General features: G+C 37.3%; 1 protein-coding gene and 1 pseudogene across 2 annotated transcripts in view; one reads left to right on the plus strand and one right to left on the minus strand.

The window, feature by feature from the left end:
• Window positions 1-20499, minus strand: part of NAALAD2 (N-acetylated alpha-linked acidic dipeptidase 2) — a 48279-nt gene extending 27780 nt beyond the window's left edge. For both annotated transcript variants that reach the window (XM_065881401.1, XM_065881402.1), the window contains exons 1-7: window positions 20418-20499; window positions 19626-19737; window positions 8635-8821; window positions 7425-7526; window positions 6595-6720; window positions 4270-4456; window positions 32-125 (exon numbers count right to left, since the gene is read on the minus strand). In XM_065881401.1, coding sequence (XP_065737473.1) covers window positions 32-125; window positions 4270-4456; window positions 6595-6720; window positions 7425-7526; window positions 8635-8821; window positions 19626-19737; window positions 20418-20499 — 890 coding nt within the window. The remainder of the gene's footprint in view (window positions 1-31; window positions 126-4269; window positions 4457-6594; window positions 6721-7424; window positions 7527-8634; window positions 8822-19625; window positions 19738-20417) is intronic.
• A 633-nt stretch (window positions 20500-21132) lies between these two features.
• LOC136126852 (heterogeneous nuclear ribonucleoprotein A1-like) lies at window positions 21133-22088 on the plus strand (annotated as a pseudogene).
• Window positions 22089-23085: the final 997 nt, after the last annotated feature.

Genomic DNA, 23085 nt, shown 5'->3' on the forward strand with positions numbered 1-23085 from the left:
CTTATTCTCAAATCCAACTAGAAAATTATACCGTAATAATATTTCTGCATCATTATATCCAATGGGATGTACAGGGATTTGAGGGATTCCCACTCCTTCTTCAACATCAAGTCTGAAGGTGTACTCTGCAAAAATCAATTGCATAAGAGGAAAACGACTGAAGAATCTGAGCAAGGGGTATAAAGGAATTTCTTTTATTACTATTGCAAATTAGCTATATGTTTGAAATGATATTCAAAATTTAAAGTTCCCCAAAAGTCAATTATTGTTTTATCTAATATGGTCTATTTAATTTGACAGTAAGAAATTAAATCATTTACACTTTAATATAAAATCAGTTATAGGGATTACAGACTCCCCAACTTGCTTTGACATTTCATGTAATTCTCTTGAATTTTACAAGAATATTTTATTTCCTCAAGGATATCTCAAATCCTTCTTAAAGAAGCTTCAGTTAACCACATACCTGGAAAATGCATCCCAGATTCTGAAATTAGAAAGAATTGTTAAAAAAAAAAAATTAAAGGGAATTTATGAGATATTGTGAATAAGTGATAAGGTTCTTACTCAAACAGTAACAATATTCTCCTTAAAGGAAGATGAAAAGTATTGTCAGGCTTAAAACCTAATTGGGACTTTGGCTTTCAGCCAAAATAGAGTTCTCTAGAGCATTATTACCACTATCTTAGAAAAAAGGGAGGTTTCAGGACTTCCCTGGTAGTCCAGTAGTTAAGACTTCGAGCTCCCAATGCAGTGGGCCCAGGTTTGATCCCTGTCAGGGAACTAGATCCCATAGGCCACAACGAAGATCCTGCATGCCGCAACTAAGACCCAGAGCAGCCAAATAAATAAATATTTTTTAAAAAGAAGAAGAAAAAAGGGAGTTTTCAAACAAGTGACATCAGATTCCACTTAAGAAAGTAAAAAAGAAGAGCAAATAAAGCAAAAATAAGCAGGAGAAAGGATATACTAAACATCAGAGCAGAAATCTAAGAAATAGGAAACAGAAAAATGATGGAGATTATCAATGAAATCCAAAGCTGGTTCTCTGAGACGATTAATAAAATTGATAAATCTCTAGCAAGACAAATCAGGAAAAGAAGAAAAAAGATATAAATTGCTAATATCAGGAATAAAAACAAGAATAGCACTCCAGTACCTGCAGAAAAAGAGAGAGAAAGAGAAAGAGAGAGAATGTATTATGAACAACTTTAAACCCATAAATTTGACAACTTAGGTGAAATGGACAAAATTCTTAAACAACACAAACTATCAAATCTCACTCAAGAATAAATAGATAACCTAAACAGCCATATATCTATTAAAGAAATTGAATTTGTAGTTAAAAACATTCCTGCGAAAAAAATACCAGGCCCATATGGATTCACTGTAGGATTCTACAGACATTCACAGACAAAAATCAAACCCATTCTATATAAACACTTGCAGAAAAATGAAGAAGATGAAATAGTTCTTAACTCATTCCATGAAGCCAACATTACTGTTACCAAAATGAGACAGAGATATTACAAGAAAATAAATTGATAGCAATAAGGGATAAACAATATCCCTTATTACTAAAGACAGACTCTTAATAAAATTTTAGCAAAAATCCAAAGCCAAAAATCCTGTGACCAAGTAGAGTCTGTCCCAGGATGTTGTGGTTTAACATTCAAAAATCAATCTGGGGAGTCCCCTGGTAGCTTAGTGGTTAGGATTCTGGGCTTTCACTGCCATGGCCCAGGTTCAATACCTGGTTGCGGAACATCCTGCAAGCTGTGCAGCATGGCCAAAAAAAAAAAACCCATCAATCTGTATAATTGAAAAAACATAAATATGAACAACTTAAGATCACTTCAATAGATGCAGTAAAAGCATTTGACAAGGGGCTTCCCTGGTGGCACAGTGGTTGAGAACCCACCTGCCAATGCAGGGGACGTGGGTTCAAGCCCTGGCCCATGAAGATCGAACATACCGTGGAGCAACTAAGTCCGTGTGCCACAACTACTGATCTTGTGCTCTAGAGCCTGCGAGCCACAACTACTGAAGCCTGCGTGCCTACAGCCCATGCTCCGCAACAAGAGAAGCCACTGCAATGAGAAGCCCGCACACCATGAGGAAGAGTAACCCCAGCTCGCCACAACTAGAGAAAGCCCATGCATAGCAACGAAGACCCAACACAGCCAAAAATTTAAAAATTTTAAAAAGCATTTGACAAAATCCAATACATACTGCTAGTGAAATGAGATAAATGTGCTAAGATAAAACTCATAGCACTTTAGAAGTGAACTTCCTCAATCTGATAAAAAGAATCTATAAAAAATATACAACTACTATTATACTTAACAGAGAAAGACTAGGACAGTCTTTGGGGCAGGAACATGGCAAGGATATCTGCTCTAACAACTTTTATCAGCAATGTTCTAGAGGTACCAGACGCTACAATAAGAAAAGAAAATAAAAGGCACCCAGATTAGAAACAAAGAAATAAAACTGTCTTTATTTGCTGATGACATGATCATCTATGCAAAAACTCTGATAGAATCCACAAAAACTGAGTAGGATGAATTAGTTTAACAAGTTTTCATAATACAAGATCAATATATTTCTTCTAAAAATAAAATAGGGCTTCCCTGGTGGCACAGTGGTTGAGAATCTGCCTGCCAATGCAAGGGACATGGGTTCGAGCCCTGGTCTGGGAGGATCCCACATGCCGCGGAGTAACTAGCCCTGTGAGCCACAACTACTGAGCCTGCGCGTCTGGAGCCTGTGCTCCGCAACAAGAGAGGCCGTGATAGTGAGCGGCCCATGCACCGTGATGAAGAGTGGCCCCCGCTTGCCACAACTAGAGAAAGCCCTCGCACAGAAATGAAGACCCAACACAGCCATAAATAAATAAATAAATAAATAAAATTAAAAATAAAATAACATTTCTATTTACTAGCAATGACCAACTGGAAATTGAAATTTAAAATGTAATTTAAAACAGCATAAAACTTTGAAATTTTTATGGGTAAATGTGAAAATAGACATGCATGGTCTGTACAGTGAAACTACAAACAAGCTGAGAGAAAGTAAAGAATACCTAAGTAAATGGAGAGTTGTGCCATATTCATGGATCAGAGGATTCAATATTTTTAAAATGTCAATTCTGCTCAAACTGATCTATAGGTTTAATTCAATCTCAAATCAACCTCCCAGGAGACTTTTTGGTAGCAATTCATAAGTTGGTTCTAAAATTCACATGGGAAGGACCTAGAATAGCTACCAAAACTTTGAAAAAGACTTGTAACTTGGAGGATGTACATATCTATTAGAACGTAAAGTTAACAAGATTGACCATACTAAGTGTTGACAACGGTGTAGCACCTGGAACACTCATACACTGCTGCTGCAATATAAAATGGTACAACCAATTTGGAAAACAATTTGAAAATCATCTATCACATTATCCAGCCGTGCCATTTCTATGTATTTACTCAAGAGAAATAAAAACATATGTACATATAAAGACTTGCATACAACTGTTCATAGCAGCTTTATGTGTAATATCTCCAAAACTTAAAGCAATCCAAATTTCCAACAAAAAGTAAATGAATAAACAAACCGTAGAGTATCCATTCAATGGAATACCATTCATCAAAAAAAAAAAAAAAAAGAAATGAAATACTGACACAGACATCAACATAAATGAATCTCAAAATAACTATACTGACAGAAAGAAAATCAATGATTTCCTAGGGATTGGCAGGGAGGGGGTAGGGTTGAGAGGAAGTCTTTACAAAAAGATGAGAGGAAACTTTTTTGGGTAATGGATATGTTCATTATCTTGATTGTGGATATGGTTATGCAGATGTCAAAACTTTTCACATTTCACATATTAAATAACACAAAAAACCCATTGGTATTTTTAAAAATAGAAATACATGATCTACAGAAGAATAAAATCGTTAGACAATTCAGAAACCCTAAGTTCTGGTTTGGTAAGAGTAATATTACTTTGGGCATAAGAATCTGTGTTTCTGAACCTCTACTAAAGGTAGAGAGAGAATTGAACTGACCCCTTCCCCTCTCCATGTCCTCACTTCATGAAAATTTAAAACTGAAATAAAAGGGAAATGCTTTTGAATTCCTAGCAATAGCAATCCAAAATATAATTGCACATAGTTTTAATGTTATTCTATAGATGCTTGCTTGCTTTTATGCCTTCTATAAGGGCAAGTAATATTTTTGCAAAAATGAGTGGACCATAACAGGCTTATCTATTACCTTTAGCTGGATAGCCTGGAGTGAGCGGGTCACCAGCACCATTCAAGTTTAACACATTCCCTCTCTGGGCTGCAGTCCCAGGAAGGTTCCATCCTTTTGGGTATGGCTGTACCCCAGGGGCAGAGTAGTCAGCTGGATCTGAGTACAAGATGATTCCTTTGGCTCTTGCTAACATGGCATTTTTAACCTACAGGGGCGATGTGCAATCCATAATGTAGAAATGGAAAATGACTGATTTACAAATCTAAGAACAAATCAATTTAATGACATAAGGAAATTTACACACTTTTATCATCACACATTCAGTTCTCTTTGCCTTGAATACAATTTCTGTCTTGGTAGACTTAACAACTCTCATTATTCAACATAACTCCAAACAAGTTATTGCCTTTTCTGTGAAGCATTCCTATTATCACTAAAACGGCAAAATTAATGTCTCCCTTCTTGGTACGTCTTCTATATTTTGTATATAATTATATTACAAGATGGATTAAAGCATTATAAAATACGTTTTAAACATCTTTCTCCCCTACTACATTGAGGCTGTTTTTGAGAATGGGACCCTGTCTTACTCATTTTTAACTATCTACCCTCCAACATTTAGTACATCATAGAGTAAGCATGATGTAAATATTTGTGGAGCTAAACTAATTTAAAATTCTACACAGGTGAAGTCCCTGGCGGTCCACTGTTAACACTCTGCAGTCTCACTGCAGAGGGCCCGGGTTCAATCCCTGGTTGGGGAGCTAAGATACCACAAGCCACGCCGTGTGGTCAAAAAATAAATAACATAACATAAAACATAAAATTCTACACAAAACATAGTGTGTGAAACATTGCCCATAGTGTTTTGTAAACATTTTTTCTAACAATTCAAACTGACCACAAATAGGAAAATCTCTCCTGTAAGATACTGAATTCTTTATTACCGGAAGTATTATAGCGAAAGATAGATAACTAGCAGTCAACTTAAACACTTTCCAGTATTCAGAAAGCACTCTTTTATAATATTAGAAAGAGTGAAATCTGGCACAACTCAATGATGCCCATCAAACTTTTGAAATAATATACAATTGACCCTTGAACAATGCAGGGTTAATCCAAGAATAACTTATAGTTGGCCCTCTGTATCCGCCATTTCTCTGCATCCGTGGGTTTAACTAACGTCCAACCATGTAGTATTGTACTACTTATTATTGAAAAATATCCACGTATATGTGGACCCATGCAGTTCAAATCTGTGTTGCTCAAGAGTCAACTGTGCATTATGATTTAGTCATTCAACTTCTAGGAATGAATCTATATTACAAAAATCTTCACACAAATGTTCAAGTACATATGGACAAAGATGCCAACAATATAATTATTTGTAATGGTAACAAATTTAAGACAAGCCAAGGATCTGTCAACAGAGCAATGGTTAAATAAACTGCTTATCAATTCTGTGCAATACTATATAGCCATCTAAAGTAATGAGGTGTTTACTTAATAAGCAGTTACCAAGAAATTACTAAGTACTGGTAACTATCCTAAGCGCTTTCAAACCTAAAGTCGATTAATCCTACTGTGGGTTCTAAGAGATTAGTGTTATTATTAGCACTCCTATTTCATATATGAGGAAACACTGGCACAGAGAGGTTAACTAACTTGCTCACAGGAAAAGATCTAGAGAATAGGGGGCCCAGACCAGATCAGAACCAAGGTTGTATGGATCTAGCTACCTATACTCTTAACCACTTTATTATACAGCTCTCGATGTGTTGACATGGAAGAATACCCTTGAGTTATTATTGAGAGAAAAAATAAAGTTATACAATATATAGTATCTAATGCCCTCTTTGTAAAAAAAAAACTATTTAATATGAGTATATGGAGAATACTTATATTCACATACTATATTCATATTTCATAGGCCTGGAAAGACCTGTTAAGATTGATTATGTCTGGGCAATGAAATTGAGTAATACATGGGAGATTTTCATTTTTTAGGTTATATAGAATTTCTTCAATTAAATAAAAAATAACATGCTTTAGTAATAAAACTATTAAGAATAATTTCCCTTTCTAGATATGTGACGTAGCAAAAAAACAAACAAAAAAACCTCAAAAATAAACCAGGATTTTCTGTGCAACCATGAAAATAGCAAATTTACATATATATATATGTGTGTGTGTGTGTGTGTGTGTGTATGTATATATATATATATATATATATATATATATATATATATAAAGCAATTTTGGAAACCATAATGCAAGCTGACCATTTATATTCACAGGTTATATCCTGTCTTTTTCCCTCTAGAAAAGCAAATAACACAATACTTTATTTCCTCTGAAGATTTTCCCATATCTTGCAATAACAATTTTTCCAGTGCAGTTGATATTCATCTCTCTTTCTAGTTTGAAAAAGTCTTCAGTACGAGCATAGTTCACATATACAAGCTCTCCCTGTAGGAAAACAAAAATCAAACAAAATAAAAAATACATGATACTGCTATAATTAAAGAGTAAACCAAAGAATAAGTTTGCTCCACAATACTGCATCATCAAAAGTTATCTTTCCTGTCTTGGGCTTAATAAACAGATCCATGCTAATTCTGTAGAAGTCTTTAAAAATATTTCAGTATCCTGAAAGTTAAAAAAAAAAAAAGACAATATGTAAAACATTTTAGACAGTGTGCTCTGTCTTGAGGAAATTATTAGCATATCCTGAGCCATGGGAAATAGGATAAATAAAAGTAATTTTTAAAATCTTAACTATGTTTGATTTCCAACCATGGTATTAATTTAAGAATTTCTGTGGTATGATTTATAAATTCAGATCTATAAATCTATAACAAAGTCAGACTATGAACAAAAGAAAAAAGCTTGAAAACCATCTATTGTCATCACTGAATTAAAGACATGTTCAGCAGTTTCTTAATTATTTCAAAGAGTGACATCTGCTTATCAGGGTCCAATTTTCATGTACTTATTTTCTTTATTTTTTTCTTTTTCTTTTTTAAAAAGTATTTTTAGGAAGGCTGTATATAGCATCAAACCTCAAAGTATGAATTAGCATGTATGATCCACCTAATCTTTGTTTTAGTCCTCTACATAGGTTTCTTTAAAAAAGATTTAAAGAGTTGAATAAAAAATGTCTTTTATTTTACCTCTGGTGTGCCCTGCGGTGAAAAGGCATTATAGGGTGGTACAATATTTTTAACATTCTCATATCCATCTGGTGGTGCCTCATGGTATGATGTATTGAAAATCTATCAAGAATTGAAACACATGAAGTTAGAATTATTTCGGATTGCTATTAAGGAATAATGCATTTTGTGGGCAAAAGACCTAAATAGACACTTCTCCAAAGAAGACATACAGATGTTGAACAGACACAGGAAAAGATGCTCAACATTGCTAACCATCAGAGAAATGTAAATGGAAACCACGATGAGGTATCACCTCACAGTGGTAAGAATGGCTATCATCAAGAAGTCTACAAACAACATATGCTTGAAAAAACCATAATGGAAAAGAATATAAAAAAAAGAATGTCTCTATGTGTATAACTGAGTCACTTTGCTGTAAAGCAGAGATTGGCATAGCACTGTAAATCAACTATACTTCAAAAAAAATAAAAAAAAACAAATGCTGGAAAAGGTGTGGAGAAAAGGGAACCCCCCTACACTGTTAGTGGGAATGTAAATTGGTACAGCCACTATGGAGAACAGTATGGAGGTTCCTTAAAAAACTAAAAATAGAGCTACCATATGATTCAGCAATCCTACTCCTGGGCATATATCCAAAAAAGACAAAAAATCTAATTCAAAATGGTACATACACCCAAATGTTCACTATTTACAATAGCCAAGACATGGAAACAACCCAAGTGCCCATCAACAGACTGTTTTTTTAATAAGATGTGGTTTATATATACAATGGAATATTACTCAGCCATAAAAAAGAATGAAATTGCCATTTGCAGCAACATGGGTAGACCTAGAGAATATCATGCTAAGTGAAGTAAGTCAGAAAGAGGAAGACAAATATATGATATCACCTATATGTGGAATCTAAAAAATAATATAAGTGAATCTATATACAAAAGAGAAAGACTCACAGACATAGAAAATAAACTTATGATTACCAAAGAGGGAAGAGGGGGAGGGATAAAATAGGAGTATGGGATTAACAGATACACACTACTATATATAAAGTAGATAAGCAACAAAGATTTACTGTATAACACAGGGAACAATATTCAATATCTTATAATAACCTATAATGGAAAATAATCTAAAAATATATATATATTAAAAAAAAACTAAATCACTTTGCTATACACCTGAAAGTAACACAATATTGTAAAACAATCACCTCATTTCCATGTTCATCCGTGATTGATATGTAGTTGGCATTTGTCTCATTAGGGTAAGACAGGAGAACATCATAATGAACCAACTTGGCTGAATCAAGTCCAGATTTCTTCCACTGGGTTTGGATTTTCTTGGCCAGCAGCAAATTTTGTTCTGTTCCTGCCAGATGAGGTAGCTCTGTAAAAGAACTAACATGAAAATAAAAGGAGGAGTTAAAGACTATATTCAGAAAATGTACCTAAGAACTATTCTAGATGCATAACTCATATTTTAGGCATTAAGTTATCATTTCTATAACAGGGATATAAAAAACCCAGCTAGAGCTTTCTAGATATGCCAGTGTTTAAATATTTGTGTGTAACTGCAGTTTTCACACTATGTTCCCACAGGAAAGAACACATCCCATGGTGAACACATTCAATCAGCAGAGGTTCAGGTATGAGAAAACATGCTGGAAGGATGGCATGCGTCTACATCAGCGGTGCTAACTTCTTGCTGCTTAACAGGAAATGAGGACATTCTGAAAAACAGATCATAATGTTTGCCAGAGACCAGTTGGGCAGTCTTGTTAACATACACTTCTACTGCTGTTTTCATCCTATTGTACGCAGTTGTCTATTTATCTCATTGAAGCTAGAGTCCATGCATTTTTATTTGTATATTCTCTAATGCTCAATACTGGCCTGTTACCCAGGAATTACACAATACAGGTTTGTTGAACTGAATTTGAGCAATGTTCTCTAGGTTCTGAGTCTAAATGATTTGGAACAGTTAAATGACTTCACAGACATAGTTCTGAATGAAATTCACTTGGCTTGAGGTAAATAATATTTTAAAAGTTTCCCAAACCCTCTCCCTCCATAAGTAGGGTAATGATACTTTCATAGATTGTTTTTTTAATCAACCATAGTACAAGCAAAATAGACAGACAGTAAAGAAAAACCAGTACTTATTGAAAACTTACTATATGCCAGGAACTGGACCAGGTATTTCACATGGGCTTTCTCAATCAATCCTCACCACCCTTCTGCCATTGTCCCCGTTTTGCAAATAAGGAAACAGAGAGTAGTTAAATACCTTGTCCATAATTTCCTAAGTATTAAATGCCAGGGCTGGCATCTGAAAGTTGCAGTTGTCTGACCTTGAGAAATTGTGTTATTTTTAAATCATTCATCTGATCATTTTGATCAACTGCTTATAAAACCCTTCTATCTTCTACATTATAAAGTTCACACTAGGCATGGCATTTGTGCCCTTTTTCAACTAATCCACTGTTTCACCTTTCCAGCTTCATTTCCCACCACTCACCTTATAAACTTCTTCACTCTATATCATTTAATATGCTAATTGGTCTCCTAAAATGACCACCATTGTTAGCCTTTGCACAAGATCTCTCAGATATAAATATCATCCTATTTACATGAATCTCCCTGTATCACCACTGCTAGTCATTCACCTTCCCCCCCCGTAGGCTATTAATCATCCATTAGGACTCTCCAAGCATATTCTCCTCTGTGAAGCTTTCCACTTCTATATCATTAAATCAAAGCTGCAAGTTACTGATATTTAATATTGTACAATATTTGTAAAAAAATATTAATGTGTTTGTAGACAGAAGTTATTTTACATGCATAGTAAAACCACTGAGGCTAGGGATATTTAAAATTCTACTTCAGGGCTTCCCTGGTGGTGCAGTGGTTAAGAATCCACCTGCCAATGCAGGGGACATGGGTTTGATCCCTGGCCCGGGAGGATCCCACATGCCACGGAGCAACTAAGCCCATGCGCCACAACTACTGATCCGGTGCTCTACAGCCCACAAGCCACAACTACTGAGCCCACATGCCACAACTACTGAAGCCCGCGGGCCTAGAGCCCGTGCTCCGCAACAAGAGAAGCCACAACAATGAGAAGACCGTACACCGCAACGAAGAGAGTAGCCCCCGCTCGCCACAACTAGAGAAAGCCCGCACTCAGCAACAAAGACCCAACACAGCCAAAAATAAAAACAAATAAATAAATAAATTTATTTTAAAAATAAAATTCTACTTCATATAATTCATTATTGTTTTACTTTCTGTAGTGAGCAAATATTCTTACAATTAGCAAAAAAATAAGTATATTTCCTTCATTTAAGATGGAGGATTAACCATGAAGTTTTGCCTCCCATCTTTTAGGCAACCCACTGAAATGAAAGACAAGTGCAAAAAACAAAAAGCAACAGGGAATAACTTTACTGAATTTCTCTTTATGGTCCCAAGTGGGACACTGCAGCTCAGGCATCATATATTCATGCTGCAACATTCAGGAGAAGCAAGTACAAACAAGAAAAGCTATTTCCTCTTTTGTGTTTCTTTCAACAAAGGAAAACTTTTTGTAGAGGATCTCAGCTAAATTTTTCTCCCATTTCATCAGGGATAATAGGGTCATATACCCCTTCTCCAACTAACCCTTGTCAGAAGGAAGTTATAGTGATTGGATTATAGACCAGATTCTTGGGCTGGATGGAAGGTAACCCTCACTGAACACAGGTCCCCCTTAAGGAGTGTGAACATGAGCAGTTGAGGCTCTGTCAAAAAGGAAGTGGCTGGGGAGAAATCAACATTTTCCCACTACATTAATCCCTTTAAACCAATCTTGAAACCTTCCTTTCCCTGGGAGACTCTTTCACTGGTCATAAATCTCTATTCTATAATCAATCAATTCTATTTCCTCGGCCCGTTCCTGAATGTTTACTTGACTTCTTTGCCTTAACTGGTTTCTTTGAGGGACCCTGCTCATGCTTCCACATACCTCAGGCCCAGATGATCATTGAGGAGTCCTGCTTACTCTCCATGGGCTCTTTCAAATATTTTTCCTTTATCTTCTCTCAAAAATAACAACTCTTTTAAAACTCATACCAAAAGTCACCACCTACCATGCCTTCTAGGTGCTGTCAAAAATGTGGATCACTCCCTCTTCACTCACTAAAGTCTTGGGCTCCTAATTCAACGCTTTTCACTCTACCTCGATTCTTGTCATCATTCTTGGTATGCAACTTCTGTCTTCAGTTGGATGTAAAGAAAAGAAAAGCCAACTCTAACAAGATGACATCATGCAAACTATTCATACATAACTTATCACCTTATGCTATATTATACATTAAAGCAAAGGAGAGAGAAAATAAAGACATAAATTTTAATGTTTGGTCAAGAGCACCACCAAGTTTTGCTTCTGGCACCTCATGTATTGATAATTTTCTAGGTAATTTCTTCTGAACACTATGATATGCTGCAGACAGAGTTCAACAGTGTTTACATTTCACCTGGTCTTTTACACATTTTTATTTTGTTTTATTTTATTTATTTTTTTGGCCACTCTGAGCAGCTTGCAGGATCTTAGTTCCCTGACCAGGGATTGAACCCGGGCCACAGCAGTGAAAGCACTGAGTCCTAACCACTGGACCACAGGGAATTCCCCACATTTTTAAATATAAGCATTCTGTCTTACTTATAAGACAATTGGCTATTTTCATGTATTGCATGAGAAATATAGAATGAGACTTTCTTCAAATGACATCCACCCTACTGCCTATAGATTCTTTTCCTCTATCTCCAAACAAGCACCTCAAAACAGACATTTTGATTAAGCTTTCCTGATACCTGTGTGCCTCAGTCATAAATCAGCTCAAATTTCTAAGAAAGAGTATAGCTGTTTTCATTCCTCTACTTCAGCTTGATATAGTTCATCCATCAAAAGTAAGATCGAACTTTGTGATCACATCAAATCACAGGACAGATGGGGAGGAAATATACTACACCATATGAACTTCACCTTGTTCATTTGATTCTAGGGTTTAATTGGAGTCTCAAAAGGAGAGAAGAGAAAGAATGCTGCAGAAAATTTTCAAGAAATAATGAACAGGGGACTTCCCTGGTGGTCCAGGGGGTAGGACTCCACACTCCCAGTGTGGGGGGCCCAGGTTCAATCCCTGGTTGGGGAACTAGATCTCACATGCATGCAGCAACTGGGAGTTCGTGTGCACAACTAAGAAGTCCACATGCTGCAACTAAAAGATCCTGCATGCCGCAACTGAGACACGGAGCAGCCAAATAAATAAACAAAGAAACAAACAAATAAATATTTCAAAAAAAAAAGAAAGAAAGAACAAAAAGTAGTGTTCCTAAAGTAGTGAAAGACAAAAGTTTACAAAGTCAAAAAGCTCAGAGAGGATTTCCCTTGTGGTCCAGTGGTTAAGACTCCATGCCTCCACTGCAGGGGGCATGGGTTCAATCCCTGGTTGGGGAACTAAGATCCTGCATGCCATGTGGTGTGGCCAAAAATAAAAGAATAAAAGCTCAGGGAGGGGCTTACGTGGTGGCACAGTGATTGAGAGTCCACCTGCAGATGCAGGGGACGCGGGTTCGTGCCCTGGTCCAGGAAGATCCCACATGCCGCGGAGCAGCTGGACCCGTGAACCATGGCCACTGAGCCTGCGCGTCCGGAGCCTGTGCTCCACAACAGGAGAGGCCACAACAGTGAGGGGCCCGCATACCGCAAAAAAAAAAAAAGCTCAGAGAGACTTAAATAGAATACATTTGAAGAAAACTATGCCTAGGCACATATTAAACTGCTGAAAATTAAAGACAAAAATGATATATAACTTAAATAACTGTGGCCTGCTCACTGGATGCCACTACCAGCCAGATGACAGTAAAAAAAAAAAAAATATTTAAAGCTCTGAAAGGAGAAAAAACAAGGTGATCTCAGAATTCTATATCCAAGAGAAATTTTCTTCAAGAATTAAGATGAAATAAATGTTTTATAGACAAAGGAAAACTAAGAGAATTTGTCAACACCAGACCTGACATTACAGGAAATGCTTAAGAAAGTTATTCAGACTAAATAGATATACCACAGGATAACCTAAATTTTCAGAAACAAATAAAGATACTGGAAGCAATAAAAAATAATATTTTACATTTCTCAGATATTTAACTCTTAATTGCCTTTCAATAGGTATAACTGTTCAAAGAAAAAAACTATAACATTGTTTTGTTAGGTTTACATTGTATGTGTATATGATACTTTCAACAACTATCATATAAAGGATGACAGAAAGATGGTAACTGGACATACAGAAATGTGAGTTTTCTGCATTTCATGTTAAATGGTACAGTAGTAACTTTAAAAATATAGTGAAATGTTAGACAAGTATAATGTAATCTCTAGAGTAACTACTAGAAAAGAAAAAAGAATCAATGCAAAGAGGTATAGCCAAAAGATAAATTGAAATGAAATAAAATTTCAAATACTCTCCCCACTACCAAAAAAAAAAAGCAGAAAATGAGAAGTAAAGGAACAGAAATAAAGGGAGCAAACAGAGAACAGTAAAGGGGTTGGCCTACGTTTAACCATATCAAGTTACATTATATATTACCAGACTAAATATTCAAATTAAAAGGCAAAGATTCCAAAATTAATAAAATAGCAAGTGGCGATTACATGCTCTCTATAGAAGGTACATTTTAAAAGTAACTGGATGGAAGAATACAATATCATGCAAATGTGGCTTAATTTATACCAAATAAAATATGCTTAAATATAGAGATTATTACCAAAGATAAAGAACATTTCACAAAGATAAAAGGTTAGTTCTGTCTTGAAGACATAATATTAATGTGTATATGTCTAATAAATGAGTTTCATAATACATAATGCAAAAATTAACAGAATTAATGGGGGAAATAGACAATTTCACATTCCTGGAGGAGATTGTAACACTATTCTTGACAGAATTTGATCCCCCCAAAAAGTCAGTGAAGAAATAAAGGAATCACCATAGTAATCCGCTAAAGCAGAAAACAAGAAAAGTTATATGATCATATAAATTGTTGCAGAAAAACTGAAACTGAGCGGGGGCCCTACCGGCTTCCAGGCACAGAGGCCTCTTTGTCTACCATTTCCTGTAGGCAAGACTCCAGCCTCCACGACCTTCCAACAGTTGCAAATCAAAGGAGGAGCAGCCAGGAAACCACCTGAGGCCCTGCACACACCCTAATCTTGTCAGAAACCCCACCCTTTTGAAACTCTGCAAAAGAAAGAAGAATGCAGGACTGTTACTGCCTTGATCCTTATCACAGACCCCAGACCAGGAGCCCTGACTATAAGACCTCTCCCTATTCCCCAGGGAGAGGGACACAGTTCCTGAGGTGCTAGCCTGCTGTGTTCCCCTCTTGGCCTGGCAAATAATAAAGCCACCGTTTCTTTTTCCTCCAAAACTCTGCCTCTGTATCTCATCTCAGCATTGATGTACAGGGAGCCAAGATTTTGGGAGCAAAACCATTTTACAACTTCCAACTAAAGTGTGTCACTGGCCATCTGGCTCTACAAGGATTAGCTCAGCCACTGCATTTGCTGATCTCCAACACACTCTGAAAGGAATTCAGGGTGGAGATCAGGAATGAGATACTCTATGCTCTGGGAAAAACTGGCAGAACAGGCCTTCAGACAGTTAGATATTTTCAGGAGAAAATTTTATTTACCCAATTTCTTGTATCTTCTCATACATAGAAAAGCACTAAAATTATTAACGGAGGTATCTGCTCCTTGTGACTAGCAGCAACCTTCTTGTTACTAGTAGCAACCGTGTACCAAGATGTGCGCTTGATTGCATGCACCCCCTTCACCAAAATCATATATATATGGACCTGGACCTCCACCCATCCCCAACTCCACCTCTTGGGAGAAGTTCTGCAGAGCTATCTGAGAGAATGTCTCCTGGGTATAGTCCTCTGTAAGTCCCCAAATAACAGTGAACTCACAGCTGTCTCATGTTGTGCTTTTTTCTCTTTTCCAGTTGACACAATATTTAATACCCATTCATGATTTAAAAAAAAAACAACAAACCTCTTAGCAATCTTGGAATAGAGGGACATTTCCTTAAGTCAGTAAAGAATATCTACAAAAAATCTACATATAACATCACACTTAATGGGGAAACTCTGAATGCTTTCCCACTAAGATCAGACATAGGGAAAGAATGTTTGCTCTCATCACTTTTACTCAATGCAGTACTGGAACTACAATCAGCACAGTAAGGACTATATATATATGGCATACAGTGTGAAAACAGAGGAATAAAATGGTCCCTATTTGAAGACGGCCTGATTTTCTACATAGAAAGTAAATCCTAATGAATCTACAAACACTCCTAGAACTAACACATGAGTTTAGACTAGCCACAGAATGCAAAATCAACAGTATTTCTATATAGTAGCAACAAACATGTGAAAACTGAAATTAAACACAATATGATATTACATCTGCTGCAAAGAAAATGAAATACTTCAATATAAAGGTAACAATACATATACAAGATCTGCATCCTGAAAATTGCAAAATGTTGTTAAAGGAAGACCTAAATAATTGTAGAGACTTACCATAATCATGGATGGGAAGTTGAGACATAGTAAAACTACAAAGTGCCCCTAAATTGCTCTGTAAGATTAAAGCAATTCTTATCAAAATCTCATCAAGGATTTTTCTAGATATAGATATATTTATTCTATATTTTATATGAATAGGCAAATGATATAGAAAAATAAAGTGGGATGAATCACCCTATGCATTGTTAAGGCTTACTACATAACTTCAGTAATCAAGACAACATGGTGCTGGCAGGGAATAGACACATAGATCAGCAGAGCATCAGAGAACTCAAAGAGACTCACACAGATATGCCCAAATGATTACTGACAAAGGAGCAAAAGCAATGGATAGCCTTTCAACAAATGGGGCTAGAGCAACTGGACATCTACAGGTGAAAAAAGAATGACCCTCAACCAAGCATTACACCTTATGCAAAAATTAACTCTAAAATGAATCACAAAATATATTGTAAAATGTAAACTATAAAATTTGGGGGTAAAAAGAGGAGAAAAGGGATCTAGGGCTAGACAAAAAGTTCTTAGACATGAACCCAAGAGCGTGATCTATAGAATGAAAAATTGATAAGTTAGACCTTATTAAAATTAAACACTTCTGATGTACAAACAACACAGTTAAGGTGTGAAAAGACAAACAACAGACTAGGAAAAATATCTGTACACCACAAAGCCAACAAAAGACTTGTATATAGAAAATATAAAGAACCCTCAAAGCTCAGTAAAAAAAAAAAAGTATCCAAATAGTGAATAGGTCAAAGGCATGAACAGACATTTCACTGCAGATGGTATACAGATGGTGAATAAGCACAGGAAAAGATGTTCAATATCATTAGGTACTAGGGAATGCAAATTAAAACCATAATAAGGTATCTCTATGCACCTGTCAGAATGGGTAAAATTAAAAAGAGTAATAATTCCAATGAAAAATATAAAATGATACAGCTATACTATAGTTTGGCAGATTCTTCAACAGCTAAAAGTGTACTTTTCCTACAAACAAGCAATTTTCACTCGGGGGTACTTATCCCAGAAAAATGAAAACCTATGATTACATAAAAGATGTACATGAATGTTAATGGCAGCTTTATTCATAATAGCCAACAAGTGGAAGCAAAACAAATGTCCTTCAGTGGGTGAAAAGTTAAACTGTAGTACATCCCTATGATGAATGAAGAGACTGAAAGACTCTTCCAAATTTATCTACAGATTCAATGCAATTTTAATCAAAGTTCCAGCAGGTTTTTTTTTTTGGTAGGAATTGAGAAGTTGATTCTAAAATTTATTTGGATACGCAAATGACTTAAAACAGTCAAAGCAATTTTTAAAAAGAAAAATTTGTAGGATTAACTCTACCTGATTTTCAGACTTACTATTAAGCTAGACTAAACCAGATAGTGTGGTACTGAGATATATAGATTAATAGATCAATAGAAGAAAATATAAAATCAAAAAAACAGGCCATGGATTTATGGTCAAGTGATTTTGGACCAAGTACCAAGGCAATTCAACAGGGAAAGAAAAGTTTTTAAACAAATCTTGCAGGAATAATTAAATAATTGTATTTAAAAAATCATCAACTCTTACATCATACCACACACAAAAATTAACTTGAAGTGGATCATTGACCTAAATGTGCAAGCTAAAATTATAAAACTTCTAAAAAAAAAATAAGAAAATCTTCACAACTTCTCATAGGCCTAGATAGGACACAGAGTATGAAACATAAGACAAAAATTGTTCAACTGGAGTTTATCGAAATTAAATATCTCTGCCCTTCAAAAACTCCACTAGGAAAACAAAAAAAGCCAACCATAGAACAGAAGAAAATATTCACAAAAATGTCTGACAAAAGAATGTATAAAGAAAGAACTCCTATACTCAATAATAAATCAAAACAATTTAAAAAGTGAACAGAGACCCTATAAAACAAGACATGCAAGTGTCCAATAAGTGCATGAGAAGAGGGGTGGGATAGGGATGTTGGGAGGGAGACACAAGAGGGAGGAGATATAGGGATATATGTATATGTATAGCTGATTCACTTTGTTATACAGCAGAAACTAACACACCATTGTAAAGCAATTATACTCTAATAAAGATGTTAAAAAAAAAAGAAAATGCAAATTAAAACCACAATGAGATACTAGTACACACCCACTAAAATGGTTAAAATGAAAACAACTGACAATACTAAGTTAGGAATGTAAAATGGTACAACCACTTTTGAAACCTGTTTGCCATTTTCTTAAAAAGTTAAACACGTGCTTATCATCCAACACAGCCATTCAAAAAGGAATGAAATCATATGTAAACATATGCTCATAGCAACTTTGTTCACAATAATGAAAAACTAAAAACAACCCGAGATCCATCAACTACATATTGGAGTCTCTCCATTCAATAGAATACTACTCAGCAATAAAAAGCAATAAACTACAGATACATGCAACAACCTGGATGAATTCCAAAATCCTTCATTATGCTGAGTGAAAGACACGAAAAAGCACATTCTGTATGATTCTATTTATATAAAGTTCTAGAAAATATGAAGGAGTCCAAAGGAAGGGAGTTGAAGGGAGGAATAAACTGCAAAGGCATGATGCAAATTTTCTGTATCTTAATTGAGGAGGTCGTTTGCTGAGTGTATTGTGCATCTGTCGATACCCTCAAATCGTAGGCGTTATATGGATGCAGCTTATTTTACGTAAATTATGATTCAATAAAATTTTTTTAATGATACTCCTTTGAAAGAGTCGGAATATAGAAATAAATGTCAAACTGCCTTCAAGGAATTCATAATCACTCCCCTGGATGAATGTCACTCCTCTTGCCAAGAGACTGGTGGGTTTGCACTGATCCTTTTGCTTTCACTTTGTCCTATTTGTGTTACTTATATTTGCAACACGGGATAAAGGTTTAATTTGTAGTGGACAGAATCCGAAACTTTAATCTCCTTTCCTCTAAATCAGAGTTTACAACCATCTTCCTCTTCCTGGCAGAATATGACATTTAAATAAAATTCCTGATTAAACCCAGGCACGGGGAACAAAGAATAACATTGAGCTGCAGTCCAAAGTACATGAAGTTGAAACATCTCTTAATAAAGTAACCAGATACTTTTTCTGCAGATGAAGTTGGGGAAGAAAGGCTCCTTCAACATTCAAGTAGATTTGACTCCAAGAGTGGAATAAAGGAACATTTAAACTACCATGAATTAATGTGATATCATATAATTTCACACAAAGGTTACCCACATGAATAACATCAGTTTTCATACAGTTCTCACTCTGCAATATTTTAAACACCATTTTTTTTTTTTTTTTTTTTTTTTGCGATACGCGGGCCTCTCACTGCTGTGGCCTCTCCCGTTGTGGAGCACAGGCTCCGGACGCGCAGGCTCAGCGGCCATGGCTCACGGGCCCAGCCGCTGCCGCGGCATGTGGGATCTTCCCGGACCGGGGCACGAACCCATGTCCCCTGCATTGGCAGGCGGACTCCCAACCACTGCGCCACCAGGGAAGCCCTAAACACCATTTTTAAGATCAAGTATACAAAACAAACTTACCGAAGAAATGATTTAATATTTTCAGCTTTCATCTCAGACACCAGTTTCCACCTTAGATTTTGGTGAGTGTTCCCTGAAGTGGTTGTTTCTTTGAGAGGCTTACTAAGCCAGCCTGGGAGGAGAATACATACACATATGCATACTACATACACAAGAAATTGCTTTTGACTTTTATAAAAACTAGAAGCCAAAGGGGAAGAAGGAAAAAAAAAAAGCCCTTACTTAAGAAACAGATCATGGTGAGCTTTACAAAAAATTCATACCAAATGCAGAAAACCTTCAAATTCTGATGTGTAACTTTGAGTTGGTTAAACAAGTTTTAGGTGAGGGCTATTCTTTTCATTTTCCCATGAGTTATGCATCAAGGCACGGGTCTTTATCTTTCTTGTTCTCCCATAGGGGTTAAGTTCATAGCACAGTGCCTGACACACAGGGAGCATTCGACAAATATTTATGTAATAAATGATTACAGAAGGGCAGTTGAAAGTTTTGACTCATTAGTGGTCTTGGAAATTAAATCATCTTTTTGACCCCTGCGGATAGTGGCAACTCTAAATTGTCTTAACAGCCCTTAACAGTACCCTGAACTCAGCGAGCATTTAATAAATTTGAATTTCTGGCACACTTTATTAGGAAGACCGAAATGCATTCCATTCAGTTTCCGGTTGGGCTGAAATTCGAGGAGCTCAGCCGGCCCGGCGCCCAGCGCGCAGCCCAGCTCTTCAGCCCCAGGCTCTACCGCTTTCCTCCGGGGAGGCTGGAGGGATCCGGGGAAGGGGTCGGTACACTTACCCACCATAAATCCACCCAGGAAAGATGCCAGCGCTGCAGCCAAGCACATCCAGAGGTATAGACGACCCCTGGACTCGGCCATGGCTTCCTCGGGACTGAGCAGGAGGTGCCGGCTACCGGAGCGAGCCTCGGGAATGAGGGCGAACAGAGAGAGAACGCCCGGGAACGCGGGGAACGCCCAGGTTGCGGCAGACCGTGGCCTCCGCTGACCTTCCTCAAAGCCCTGCCTCTGCTCTCCAGGTGGGTCCAGAGGCGAATGGAAACCGGCCCCAAACTCCTGGCTCCTGCGATCTCCAGGGGGCCTCGAGGGGAGAGAGGAAGCCCTGCAGGAGGAGGACACATTCTGCTTGCTGGCAGGCAACGCCCATTCTGTTGATCCTGGACAAAGTCTGCGTCCGGGGGGACTACTAAAAATGTCCCTGCTTGTTCCCTGAAGAAGTCTGCTTACCAGCTTCATTCCAGGAGCTGCCAGATGCATCTAACTACAGCTTTTTCTTCCCTGTTTATTGCCCTGCTGCCAGATTCTGACTAATTTATAACTGGTCACACTTGGGCAGCATTTCTGGTCCTGGCTGCTCTGTGATAACACATTAGTTTCTTAACCACATTACAACCTCAAAACTGACAGGAGATACGTTCGGTAGATTACTCCTTTCTGCTCGTGGACGCCGCCGAGTAAGCATCGTTGACGTCTCCCCCCACCTCCACTGCCGTCATGTCTAAGTCAGAGTCACCCAAAGAGCCCGAACAGCTGCGGAAGCTCTTCATCGGAGGTTTGAGCTTTGAAACAACCGATGAGAGTCTGAGGAGCCATTGCGAGCAGCGGGGAGCGCTCACAGATTGTGTGGTAATGAGGGATCCAAACACCAAGCGCTCCAGGGGCTTCGGGTTTGTCACATATGCCACTGTAGAGGAGGTGGATGCGGCCATGAATGCAAGGCCCCACGAGGTGGATGGAAGAGTGGTGGAATCAAAGAGGGCCGTCTCAAGAGAAGATTCTCAAAGACCTGGTGCCCACTTAACTGTGAAAAAGATTTCTGTTGGTGGCATTAAAGAAGACACTGAAGAACATCGCCTAAGAGATTATTTTGAACAGTATGGGAAAATTGAAGTGATTGAAATCATGACTGATCGAGGCAGTGGGAAAAAGAGAGGCTTTGCTTTCATAACCTTTGATGACCATGACTCTGTAGACAAGATTGTCATTCAGACACTGTGAATGGCCACAACTGTGAAGTAAGGAAAGCCCTATCTAAGCAACCGATGGCTAGTGCCTCATCCAACCAAAGAGGTCGAAGTGGTTCTGGAAACTTTGGTGGTGGTCATGGAGGGGGTTTTGGTGGGAATGACAGCTTTGGTCATGGAGGAAACTTCAGTGGTCGAGGTGGCTTTGGTGGCAGCCGCGGTGGTGGTGGATATGGTGGCAGTGGGGATGGCTATAATGGATTTGGTAACGATGGAAGCAATTTTGGAGGTGGTGGAAGCTACAGTGATTTTGGCAGTCACAATAATCAATCTTCAAATTTTGGACCCATGAAAGGAGGAAACTTTGGAGGCAGAAGTTCTGGCCCCTATGGTGGTAGAGGCCAATACTTTGCCAAACCCCAAAACCAAGGTGGCTATGGTGGTTCCAGCAGCAGCAGTAGCTATGGCAGTGGCAGAAGGTTTTGATTACTGCCAGGAAACAAAGCTTAGCAGGAGAGGAGAGCCAGAGAAGTGACACGGAAGCTACAGGTTACAACAGATTTGTGAGCTCAGCCAAGCACAGTGGTGGCAGGGCCTAGCTGCTACAAAGAAGACACGTTTTAGACAATACTCATACGTATGGGCAAAAAAACTTGAGGACTGTATTTGTGACTAATTGTAATTTCGGTTTATTTGGCCTCACTGTGTATCAGGCACACTAACTTTTTCCAATAACAGTTATACCCCCAATCTTCACTGCATTGTCTGAGGCCCTGATAATCTTAGATAAGGCACTTTTCTTTGCTCCTAAAAAGTTGCCAGGAGAGTCTAATTTCTTTTGCTTGCACTGCAATTGTTGATAAATGTATTTGATGGTTTTTCCTTCAGAAATTTTGTAGAAGAAATATAGGTTTCTGATAACTTTCAGATCATACTACTGAACTGGGTAACAAATTATAGAACTCTAATTGAAAAACTGATGGCTTCCTAAAACTGCTAACAGCAGATCAAGATCAACAAGAATCAATTACATTAATGATTGAATGAACTGATGAATATTATTATAATTTTTATGACTTTTTGTTTGAAATATTACTGGTTTTTTAATCTTTCATTTTCAGATATGAGGAAACCTTTCCTCTTGTGTAATGACATACCGCAATTTGGTAAATTATACTTTTGTATAATACCTTTGTATTTACATAAAGTCACTAATAATCTCCTCTCCTTGTAACAGGGCACAATTGGAAACACTGTTTACATTAACAAGGCTTTGACTGGAAGGCAATATTTGAGAATATGCATTGAATCAGAAATGACCAGACAGCTTTAAGGAACTAAGATTGACTTTATGAAGCTATAAAGCCCCTTAGAAAACCAGCCTGGTACCTTGCTTACTTACAGTGTTCCCAGCAGCCTTACCAGGTGAGTAAGAATGGTCGCTTCCTGGCAGATGCAAGAACCTCAGGATATTTTGGGAACC

Source organism: Phocoena phocoena, chromosome 8, assembly GCF_963924675.1.
Source record: "Phocoena phocoena chromosome 8, mPhoPho1.1, whole genome shotgun sequence".
In the NCBI taxonomy this organism is placed as follows: Eukaryota; Metazoa; Chordata; class Mammalia; order Artiodactyla; family Phocoenidae; genus Phocoena; species Phocoena phocoena.